We start from the raw sequence: 12158 nt of genomic DNA, 5'->3' as shown, positions 1-12158 counted from the left end.
AGGAAGAGGGTGTAAGCTGGAGGTCAAGGAGGGGAGGGCGAAGAGCTGGGCAGGGGCAGCGCAAGGTGGGCCATGCGCTCATGGGTAGGGGACAACATAAGGCCCTCTAGAAGGATGACGTTGGCTGTAGGGAAGCAGCAGAGGCAGGGAAGGAAAGTGATGGAGACAGGCCAGCTGCAGGCAAGAGAGGATGGGAGTCTGTGCTGAGGGACATGGCGGAGGAGGAACCATATGGATCCAGGCTCTGTGGTGGAAGCAGAGTAGATGGAACATTCTTCTAGATTGTATATGTGGACCAGGCAAAGAGAAAACTCAAGAGCAGGCTGGAACTGCTAGAGGGGCCTAGCACTTCCTGTATCTTTTTCTTCCTTTTGCTCAGCACAAAGTCTAAGTACCTCATGTGTGTCATCTCATTTAATCTGGTCATTCCACTTCACAGATGAAACACCCAGGGCCTAGTCAAAGGCACATGCCTCGACTGGAGCCAGAATCTCTTTGGTGCCCTTTCCCATGGACTTAGCCGCCATCTGGCTTTTCCATGCAAGCTTGGCTTTACAATGTCGGATGGCTCTCTTGGCCACCAATGGCTCTCTTGGCCGCCCAGGAAGCTCCTGACTCATCATGTTCTGCAGATGCTGGCAGGAGCTGAGCTAGATCCTGTGGGAAACTTTCTTCCTAATCAGGTCAAGCCCCATCCTTATGGCTCATCCCTCCCCGAAAAAGAAGCATGCATGTGTTATTAGACCCAGTTCTAGGGGCTGAGATGAGTTCCATTATATGAGACCAGTAGGGAGCTCAGAAACTGAAAAATTGGCAGTGAATTACATTGGCAATGGGCTGAGAGTTGGCAATGGGGCTGACAGCAGAGTACACATGGGCGTGGTTCAGTTGCACACCTTGTGTTCTAGGGTTTCAGGGGCCTGGAAACATCACCTAGCTTTCACTCTCTCATCTCTCCACTGATAGGAAGGGAGAAAGGGCCTGAAGTCACCCTTGATGCTGGGCAACAGTGAGAGACCATTGGAGGCCCAAGCGGAAGCTGGAGGCACCAAGCACCAGGCACTAACAAACCAATCTGCAGACAACCACAGGGCTTGGGGCCCTGCAGGGTGGACAGAAGCTGTCTCAGTGCCTCCCATCTCCACTGGAGGCTGAGGCTCAAACCCAGAAGGCATGTGATCACTCCAGCTTACAGGCCTGTCACAGCCCTGTCCTCCTAGACGTGTGACTTTGCACAAGTTTCTTAACCTTTCTGAGTCCCCATTTCATTGGCCAGGAGTGTTATTTCATACTTGGTTCACATAGCATCCATGTTGTTGATAAATGCATGGAGAATTTATTATGTGCTGGACCCTTTGCAAAGCAAAGACACTACCTAATTTTTAGCACATTAAAATGAGGTTCCTCCCTTTGTATGGATTCTGTGGACCACCCACTACAGACCAGGCATTTTATAGACATTACAATTGAGTCACAACTGCCTGGCATGTCGATTTTCATCTCCACTGGAGGGATACAGCAATTGAGGCTCAGAGAGGCTGAGAAACTTGTGTGGAGTCACAAAGACTCTAAGTAGAGGGTCTGTCTTTTCCCACTATACCTGTCATAAAAGTTGGGACTTGAGGAGTGTGTTCCCGTGTGTCCCATGAAGAATCCCCCTTTGCAAGGCCCAGCTCAGCCTAGGGCTTAACCACTTATTAGTGGGTTCTAGTGTTCAGGATAACTTGTAGAAAAAGTTTACCACTAGACTTCTTACAACACGGATTGCTCTCCAAACCCCATTACAGTAAACAATAATCAGATTTGTTCTGCTGGGCTGGACCCTCCTGAACGAACAAGCAGTCACAGTTTAGTTTCCTTAGAGGGGTGACTGGTCGGGTGAAAGCAAACAGTTCAAACACGTCTCCACCTGCCTGTAGAGCAGCAAAAACACCACGGAGACCCAGATATTGGAGACAGGATCCCATGTGATCCCCAAAGCGCCAATGACTCGCACACCTGCCTCCCCAGGCTCACCTGTGCCCTGGCCTCCGAGGACGCCCACTGTGCCCCAGCTAGCTGCCCTTCCTGGCTGGGGCTCAGGCCAGCTTCCTCCTCTCCTAAATAATGCATTAGGTGGTGTCTGGGCTTTGTAAATAAAGCATACTCGGAGAACAGGCATTTCCAAAGCTGCTTACTCAAACAAGGGGAGAAAGAGAAAAAGTAGAGATCCAAGCAGTTTTTTGGCACAGTTAAAGTAAATTGATAAGTGCAGGGCCGACACCCGAGCAAAACTTACCCTGCTAGTCCCAGCTTCTCCTTCTCAACTGTGAAACTTTGTCACCAAGCAACAAGAGACTTGGGACCTGGAGGTCATTAGCAGTCTTGACACCAGCCTGCAAAGTGAGAGGACACAAGGCTGAAACGGTCTCTAAGACACTCAAATTTCCCAACAGGCTGGCTTACCTGCCACAGGGAGGGAACCCCAGGGCTCACCCGCTGTGATTCCTGCAGTTGGGCTTTTCCTCCGGTTCACCCAGCAGTCAGTGGGAGAGGATCAAGGCAGAGCCCCTGTCCATGGCAACGGCCAGGCGGATGTGGCTACGCAGGGAAGAAGCCACACATTTCTCTTGAAAGAGACACATATTTCACTTTAATAGCATTCATGAAACATCACTCCCCTTTCTTTGAATTTGTGCAAGTATTTTTTTTTTCTGCTATTTGGTTTTTGAGAGGGCTGTCTTTCATCTATTTATTTGAATTTAATTATTTCTTACTTTTTTGTTTCTCTTTGCACCCTTTTTCCACTGTTAAATCAGAGTAGCTACAGTACTCATAAAATCATACAGCCCTGTAATCATATTTTCTCACTTGATTGTATGTCATTAAATGCTGATGTGTAGATTCTGAAATCTGCATCCTGAATGAACATACAGCAGTGAGCCTTGTGCTTTGCTTTTCCTGCTGTTTCCAGCCTGGCATTATCGTGAATAAGGCTGCAATGATCTATTTGTGCATCTATGGTCTTTTTTTTTTCAGTTATTTTTTGTTGTTGTTGTTACATTAAATTTCCAGAAATTGAGAAAATGAGGAAAACAAATTAAGTATGAAAATTATTATGCAGATGATAAAGGATTGAAGAAAAATTAGAAAATTTATATGCAGAAATAAGAAATTAAAATGCTCTAAATTTTTCCACCTAGTCATAAATTAGAAAATAAATTAATTAGCAAATAAGTGAAATAAGTAATTTCGAATCCAAAATTAAATTGAAGTAGTAAAAATTTTGGAAAGTACAAAAAAAGCAAAATAAAATGACTTCAATTTAGAAATGAAAACAAAACAGATCATTAAATGAACGCTAACTATAACATTTTTGAATACATAACCATCACCATATTATGTTTTAAGTCCAAAAAATAAAATACATAATTTAATTTAGACAGCAAATGGATTTAAATAAATTTCTGAATGAAGATGACTAGAAAATTTAAAATTACCTCAAATTCTACTACCTAGTATACTTCTAATTAGAATATATAATACATAATTTAAAATTGAAATTAAATAATATAAAAATCATAAAGCACCTAAGAATAAAATCAGTATTTGAAAGAGGAAAATATACAAGATAAATACATTTTAAAATATAGGTACGTAAAACCTTATGAAAATTAAAAGCACTCAGACCGGGCGTGGTGGCTCATACCTGTAATTTCAGCACTTTGGGAGGCCAAGGGGGGTGGATCATGAGGTCAAGAGATCGAGACCATCCTGGCTAACACAGTGAAACCCCGTCTCTCTAAAAATACAAAAACATTAGTCGTGCGTGGTGGCACGCGCCTGTAGTCCCAGTTACTCGGGAAGCTGATGCAGGAGAATCACTTGAACCCAGGAGATGGAAGTTGCGGTGAGCTGAAATCCCGCCACTGCACTCCAGCCTGGGCAACAGAGTGAGACTCCATCTCAAAAAAAGAAAAAGAAAAAACAAAACGAAAATTAAAAGGACTCAGAATTTTGGCAACTGGCAGTAACTTTGTATTATATAAATTTCAGGTTTTTTTGTGGGTTTTTTTTGAGACATAGTCTCACTCTTGACACCCAGGCTGGAATGCAGTGGCATGATCTTGACTCACTGCAACCTCCACTTCCCAGGTTTGAGTAGCTGGGATTACAGGCGCCCACCACCACGCCTGGCTAATATTTGTATTTTTAGTAGAGACGGGGTTTTGCCATGTTGGCTAGGCTAGTCTCGAACTCCTGATCTCAGGTGATCCGCCCACCTCGGCCTCCCAAAGTGCTGGGATTACAGGCGTGAGCCACTGTGCCCAGCCAACTTTCAGATTTTTAACGTATATACAGCCTCATATTATGGCATGGTTGTACAATAACAATCTGGTCAATTTACAAATGCTCATTTTTTAATGTCATGCTGCCAAATATATGCCACTGATTAGTTTGTCAGGTAGCTGGCTTTTCATACACTAGGATGAAGATTTTTGTTTGTTTGCATTTGTTTTCTTCCGTGTCAGGGCCCTGGAGCAAGGTCTGATCCTGGCAGGTGCTCTGAACAGTCAGTGTATCAGTGTTTATGCCGGCTGCTCTGTGCCAGGCCGAGGGTAGACACCAACAATGAATTTTACACCTCCCTGGCCTGTACACCACCTCCTTGCCCCACACCTCCATATCTTCGTCTGTTAATGGAAATCATGGTAACTTCGTTGGGCCTTTGTGGAAATTAGACAATAGGCAAAAAGTCTTCACACTTTTTAACAGGTTAAACAATTAAGTGTTATTATTAGGTCTAGAACTGTATGCAGAATTTCCACATGTTAGGGAAATGAAGAGTGATAGGAAGTTATGACAGAGAGGTTTAATGAGCTGTTAGTCCAGCAGGGTGTCTCTGGTTTGAAAGGGTACATCTGTCTCTGCATGGATTTCTAATGCCCTACCTGGGTCTGAAAAGTAGAGTCCAGGTTGATACAGATTTGCTTCTTAGGAGAAATAAATGGGGAGAGAGGGAGTGTGTTTGGCTTCTCACTGAACAGCTCTGCCCCTGCCACACTCTGCCCCCAACATCTCCCCAGCTCACACATTCCCTACACAGGGAGCCTCCCCTGGCAATGGCTAAGCAAGACTATTTTCTCCTGTCCTGAGAAATAGCCCATACCCTTCAGCAGGCCTGTGTTTCCAGCTTGCCTAGATAAGTGATTTTTCTTCTCATTGTGGCTTGTGTATGCCTAGTGCTTCTTAACTCAAGAATCAAATCCCTCAGTCACTCACTAACCCATTTTACCATGTCCTCAAAACTGTTTTTGCAAATAGGCAACACATGGGATAATTTGGAGAGGCAGCAGGATTTTGAGATGTGTCTGCATTAGCTCGGGGGCCCAGGTTAACCTACAGGCCCTCCGTAGATGTCTGCCATGTTAGGGCTACACCTAGCCTCCCAGTGCCAGGTGAAGAAGAGGATGGGCAAAGACCCCAGTCTCCTTCCAGGGCTGAGAGGGCGCAGCCTTTAGCCAGATGAGTCCCTCGGCTGAGAGCCTTTGGTCTGGGGGCTAACCCACCATATCCGGAGGCCCAGCCGCAGGCTGTTCTGCCAGCCCCCGATGGAGGATGAGCTCTTGGAACGTGCGTCTGGCTCTCTCCTCTCTGCCACCTGCTCTGGGGACCTGGTTTCAGGGTAGGGTGGAGCTGGCCCAAGGGAGAAGAGTCAAAGCAGGACTATGAGGCAACTCAAGGTACTGATGCTGTGCAGCATGGGGTAGGGAAGGCCCTAGGCCACCTGGCATTAGTGCTCAAGCTTCTGAAACTCCTCTAGGGGGTAAAGGACAGAGATTTGGTTAAAAATGAAGCAGGATGGGTGTAAATGACCCCTGGAAATAAGGAAGAACTTGAACTACCCACGATGTCCTGATTCAGAGATAATCTTTCCATCTTTGAAGTTATCCAGTAGAGGTGGACACCTGTCCTGGGCGGGAAGGGAATAAAGGGGTTGATGTGATGTCCTCTGTATGTCCGCCCGAGCTAAACCCAATAAGGCCAGGCCGGGTAACCGCCACAATCCTCACTGGCTTCGTTCGAGTTCTTCGGTTCTTCTCTGCTCCACCCCAAGTTGCCCACAGGCCCCAGTCTTGTCCTGAAGCTCAGTGCAGGCCCCCAGCAAACCCCGAGGATTGTGTTTGCTGGGCTGAACGAGCAGGTGCACAGGTTCCCAGGTCGCACAATCCTAAGGTCACCCAGAGCGGGACTGGCAGAACCAACCAGGTCTTGACCAGAAGCAGGCCCCACTCTGCCACCACACTCTCCTTCCTCCCAGAGTAGAAAAGAATCTCCCCTGCTCCGGAACAATGTCAGCATAGCCAGGACCATGCTTGTTGAGCAGCTCCGTGCCCACACCAATGCTAGCCTTCTCCAGACCCATGGTCTCACTGGCTCTCCCATGCCCCTGTGTGACCAGTGTGGCCAGTGTGTTGCAAGGATGATATGGCAGATCAGAGAGGCTTGCTGTCTTGCTCGGGGCCCCCCATTTAAGTGGTGGAGGTAGAATTTAGATCCAGGTATCCCTGACTTCACAGCCAGAGCTCTTTCTCAGGCTGCCTCCCACAGATCTCAAGAGCACATTAGAAAGCCAAGAGCCATTTGCAACATCTTGTTTAATCTAAAACTTACATGATAATGATGGATGATGGACGATGCAGTTTATTAACTCTTAAAGCAATACCTTCAACTAATCGCCAGTTACCAATAAAATTCACATAGATCATTTTGAGAGTTCTGTAATCGCCTTCAGATTAATATGATTTTAAAACAATATTTTAAAAAAATAGAACTCACCTTTGGTTAGGTGTCCTGGAGCTGCTGGTAATGGCGTCTTTCTCTGACGGTACCAGAAATAATGGAACTTCCTTGGAGCTGATAGCCAATGAAATGAGGAGTGGGATGGTGAAATGCCTTTTTCTTCTGTATACCATTCCACCTGATAGTAACATCACAAATGACCACAGGCAAAATTCTAGAACCCTGTCTGAAAGGGAGGAGAGCAGAAACTGAATCTCATTTCCTGGATCCTAACAGACACATTTAGCTCCCCTGCTTTCACTCCTCTGTCCTCACTCCCCTGTCAACTTATAAAACAGAGTAGCTAGATCAGCAGGCTGTGGCATGCCAACTCCACATGCTCATGGCTCTGGAGGGCTCAGCACAGGTCCTTTTCAAGGCGATGACCCTCACTGTCTCCAGCTTGGGCTCTGCCCTTGCCTATAGCCTTAAGAGCAGCCTACTCCTCCAGAACTGGGTGGGTGGCAGAGTCACAGACACAACAGGAGAACCAAATCTTCACTTGATGCTTTGCAAGCTAAAGCAGTACATTGGAGCACGTTTTGCCTCTGCTTATTGTTGGGTGTTGCTTGCCTGGATACATGGCCCAAATAGATGACTCCTCTATTAGGGATGAAGAGGTAAATCCCAGCCTGGGGGTTACTTTCTCCTTATGGAAAATCTGCCAAATAAAGAATTGAATGCAGAGGGATGGAGAGCCCGGGACAGAAGATGTGACAGTGGGGCTGCGATGGGAAGGTGAAGCGGCACTGTCCCTCTGGGACACACGGGCAGCCAGGCCTTGTCCAGACTGAGCCCGGCAGGGTCCTGACACAGACCATGCAAGTGGAGCAGAGCGTATGTGGGGACTGGGTCTGTGGGCATTCAGATGTCTGCGGGCACCTGAATAGAACTGTGGCAGAGGAGATGGATGGAGCCAAGGGATATGATTTGGCTTGGTGTGGTGGAGCATCTTGAGCAAAGACCTAGTCTTCGGGTAGAGGAGAGTCTCATGGAGTTGGGGAAGAAACGGCTGGAAAAGGAGCAGAGGGGCACCCTGGAGGCTGAGGAGCCGGGCTCTATAATCCCTGCCCAACAGAAGAGACGTTTGGGGTGGAGGAGGAGGGCTCCTCCCACACCCTCCCCAATATTGCCTTTTGTTACCCTTTTTCCTACCAGGGCAGTCCACAATGGGCCTTCACTGGTTTGATATGTAAGTCTTAATTTTAGCCATGTACATTAGTATGGTCTTTTAAAGGAACCATTTGGCCATAGGTAGCAAAATGGTAAATACTCACACTTTTTAACCTAGTGGCACCACAGCTAGAAACCTCTCGTGGATACACTCACAAAAGTACCCAGAGACATGTGCCAAAAGGTGCTCCTGGAAATGTCAGTTGTGAGAACAAAGCCTGTCACGGGGACGGTGAATCAGTTAGGATCCAGCTGTGCAAAACTGCCCTGCGACTACAGAGATGAATGCGAAAGGGCAGTGTGAGCCGATCTCCAGGGCTGCTGCAGCACAAGGGAAGCTGGGTGGAGAACCGGGTGTATGATGTGATCCCATGTATGACTGAAGCTTTTTAGAAACAAACAAAAAAAAAGCTATGTAGGCATATAGGCAGGCATATGGGTAAAACATTTTCTGGAACATACACTAGAAACTGGTGACTGTGGACACTTCTTGGGAGACTCTTAGGTCATATCTCATGGCCTTCCGTGTTGTTTACATTTTATCCACAAGCAAAAGAGGGGGTCAGGGCAGGGACAAAGAAGGCCAAGATGTGGCAGGGGAATTCCGTGTGGGTTGTGAAGGAGGCCCCCAAGCCTGAGGCTGCATGTCCCCTGGAATTCTTGAGGCAGCAGCTTGTTCTGGTATCACAGCAGAGGGACACTGACTGCAAGAACCTAACCTTCAGCAGGCCGGGGTGGGCCAGGAAGAGCTGAACGACAGTCTCCCTGTACTGCCCGCTGAGAGCCGCTGTGGGATGTGGAAGTCTGCAGCTTTCCTCAACACCCTGGCCCCACGAAGCCCAGGCAAGCCCCACCTCTCCCCTGTTTGTGTTCTAACCTTGGTATATTTGGTCACCACCATGGTTTTCTGTCCCACAGGAGATACCCCGGCTCTGACAGGACCATGCTGCAGAAGTGGCAGGTACAGTGGCTCCTCCAGAGGGAAGCCCTCTGGGAATGCAAACCAGAGAATGGCCCAGGCCCCAGCGATGGAGAGGAAGTGTGTGGATCAACCAAGAAGGGATCTTATTATTTATTATTTATTATTTTTTTTTTTTTTGAGATGGAGTTTCACTCTTGTTGCCCAAGCTGGAGGGCAGTGGCGTGATCTCAGCTCACGACAACCTCTGTCTCCTCGGTTCAGGTGATTCTCCTGCCTCAGCCTCCCAAGTAGCTGGGATTACAGGCACCTGCCACCAGGCCCAGTACATTTTTGTATTTTTATTAGAGACAGGGTTTTACCATGTTGGCCAGGCTGGTCTTGAACTCCTGACCTCAGGTGATCCACCTGCCTCAGCCACCCAAAGTGCTGGGATTACAGGCGTGAGCCGCCGTGCCTGGCCGGGATCTTATTTTTCTAATTTACCAAAATGTCTCAGATATTTCCCTGACCAAATCTCGGTGATGGAGGACAAATCTTGCACATTGGAGTCAGAGCTGGGGAATGCACGTGCATGTGTGTGCGCGCGCACGTACCTGTACACTGTGGGTGCCTCCCAGTGGGTACACACACCCCATTTGTGAAGATACACATGCATACAGCCACATAGGGGCCGGGGCATGGGTGTCAATTCTTGTTCCTGGAAGACACATGTGGCTCCCAGCCTGGACAAGTTGACATTCAGCCCAGGGATCTCAAAGAAAGGAAGAGACCCTAAGAGAGGCAGTTGTAGAGATTGGGGGACAATGAGAAAGTAGGTCTTAGTCACTCAGGTCCAAAATCCTCTCCCAAGGGGCAGACTGAGGAAGGGAGAGCCCCTGAGCATACAGGCCCCACGTCAGAGATGATGACTATGTTGGATTGCTCACTCATTCAGCGGCCTTGGTGGATTTTATTCCCAATACGGACCCTGTCTCCATTTGCGACTGTTCATCTGGAGGCAGAGGGCCCTTAAGAGTGAGCATCACCCCAACAGGCAGGGACAGGGAATAGGCAGTTCCCAAAGTCCCAGAGGAAGCCAGACCATCAAGCCCAGGAGTGAGGGCCTCTGTCTCTGGGACTGCCATGACCCCTCTGCTTATTTTCTAACCATCAGTAGGTCAGCAGTCAGTTCACCCCCAGCATTTGTGCTATGATTTTAGTCAACTTCTGAGTACTGCATCCAACCGTTAACACCAAAGCATGTCTTATCCTTGGCGTTGGATGCTGAACTGCATTGGGTTCTTTTTCCTTGCTGACTTTGCTTCCCGAATATACTTGCCTCTGTTCATACTGAAATTTGTGTGTGGGTCCCTGAGTTGGTGCTGGTTCATGCATGAGATGTGCACAAAGTGACCGAGGGGCTGGCTGCCTGTCCTCACTCACAGAGCCAGGGCCTGCTGATGAGGCCTGAGGGTGGGACCCCTGGCCTTGCGGGAGCATCAAATGTGTTTGGTTTATCCCCTTTCCGTCTCTTCTGGTAGAAAAGGGACATCAGCAATTTTGAGTATCTCATGTACCTCAACACCGCGGCTGGGAGAACCTGCAATGACTACATGCAGTACCCAGTGTTCCCTTGGGTCCTCGCAGACTACACCTCAGAGGTAAGGTCCTCATGTGGAACCCACAGCTGCCCTCAGGCATTCAGACCTTGATAACAGAGACCCTAAGTCAGTATGCAGAGCCTTTGCTAGGAGCTTCTGTCATATGAACCTGGGTACCTGGGCCTAACGGCTGCTGAAGTTCAGATCTCTTTTTTTTTTTTTTTTTTGAGATGGAGTCTCACTCCATCACCCAGGCTGGAGTGCAGTGGCGCAATCTCTGCTCACTGCAACTTCTTCCTCCTGGGTTCAAACGATTCTCCTGCCTCAGCCTCCCAAGTAGCTGGGATTACAGGTGTACACCACCATAACTGGCTAATTTTTTTTTTTTGTATTTTTAGTAGAGATGGAGTTTCACCATGTTGTCCAGGCTGGTCTCGAGCTCCTGACCTCAAATGATTCTACTACCTCAGCCTCCAAAGTGCTGGGATTACAGGCATGAGCCACTGCACCCGGCCTTAGATCTCTTAAACTCATCGTGGCCCTTGGTATTTGGCTGCCTGGGTTCCTGTCCTGGTTCCCCCTGTGGAATGATCAACACAACTAGCATAGTTGCTAACACGAGCCCCAGGGGGCCTCCTGGCTTACTCTCTGCAGTGAAGGCACCTGATGCCATCTACCAAGATGGTGCCATGGGTCAGCCCTTGTGGGGAGAGGCAGTCACAAGCGAGGTGGGCCATGGAATTTGTTCCTAAAATCAACGTGTGCAGGAGAGGGGTCTGGGGAGGAAAGGAGAGAGAGACACAGGGATACAGACACACAGAAAGGATAAGCTACTCTTCCTGGAACTTGAGTTCAGCAACAGAGACGATGGTGTCTGGGCCTCATCTGGTATCTGGACTGAGATGTGTAGTGACAGGGGAGGCTGATGGTGAGATGACAAGAACAGATCCTTCATCTCTTTTAGCCTCCACCCCTGTGCCCCATCAGGCAGGGAAAGGATGGGGAGAAAAACTCCACAGCTGGACCAGGGTGATGTGATGTCTGTGCTCCTATGGGGATAACCAAGCTATGGAGCAGTGTCCTGGCCACCTGGGCTCTGGCCATCTGGAGAGGTGCTGGACTGTATGTAAAGCACATAAGGTGGCTGAGCCACTTGTTCAGATGAGCCTGGCCAGTCCTGCCTAGGGCTGCTTGGATGGCAGACCCTCAGGATTTGGGAGAGGGAGACTCAGTCCTTGGTGACCTCTCGTCCCCTCTTAAGACATTTAATGCAGCAAAACATTTCTCACTAGCACTGGCTGCTGCTTATTGCACTAATGGTCCATCGGAGGCTGAGGCATTTCAAACACAAAACCTACTCACATGTTGCAAAGTGGTAGTTTGCAAGTCTTTTTTGTTTAGGTCATACTAGGTATTTAAAATCTTTATTATTTATCAACTTAAAAATGAAGAGATTTCTCCTTTAAAAAAATCTGATTTCCAATATCTTTTGGAAAACCATGAGATCTGGCAACTAGGAATTTTTCTGAACTGGCAAGATTGTGAAAGCTGAGTGTGGGTCTCTGTGTGTCCCCTCCAGCACTTACTGGGATCTTAAGAGGGGCCGTTTCACTCTTGGCCCTGCTTCCCCCTGGCTTTTGCAGGCATTTGAGATAGTGACA

The 12158-nt window shown here is 48.1% G+C and overlaps 2 protein-coding genes across 12 annotated transcripts in view; one reads left to right on the top strand and one right to left on the bottom strand.

The window, feature by feature from the left end:
* LRRC18 (leucine rich repeat containing 18) overlaps positions 1-7006 on the bottom strand; it is a 30574-nt gene extending 23568 nt beyond the window's left edge. Inside the window, exons 1-3 of one of the 3 annotated variants that reach the window (XM_050805489.1) lie at positions 6820-7006; positions 2476-2608; positions 2279-2375 (exon numbers count right to left, since the gene is read on the bottom strand). The gene's annotated coding sequence lies outside the window, so the exon portion shown is untranslated. Of the gene's footprint in view, positions 1-2278; positions 2376-2475; positions 3272-6819 lie in introns of those variants that run through there. The other 2 variants (XR_007729007.1, XM_050805488.1) reach the window with 2 other exon arrangements.
* Positions 1-12158, top strand: part of WDFY4 (WDFY family member 4) — a 295757-nt gene that overhangs the window by 246084 nt on the left and 37515 nt on the right. For all 9 annotated transcript variants that reach the window (XM_050805477.1, XM_050805483.1, XM_050805485.1 and 6 more), the window contains 2 exons: positions 8914-8956; positions 10438-10557. In XM_050805477.1, the coding sequence (XP_050661434.1) occupies positions 8914-8956; positions 10438-10557 (163 nt within the window). The remainder of the gene's footprint in view (positions 1-8913; positions 8957-10437; positions 10558-12158) is intronic.

Source organism: Macaca thibetana, chromosome 9 (genome assembly GCF_024542745.1).
Source record: "Macaca thibetana thibetana isolate TM-01 chromosome 9, ASM2454274v1, whole genome shotgun sequence".
NCBI lineage: Eukaryota > Metazoa > Chordata > Mammalia > Primates > Cercopithecidae > Macaca > Macaca thibetana.
This window is presented reverse-complemented; position numbering and strand designations above follow the sequence as displayed.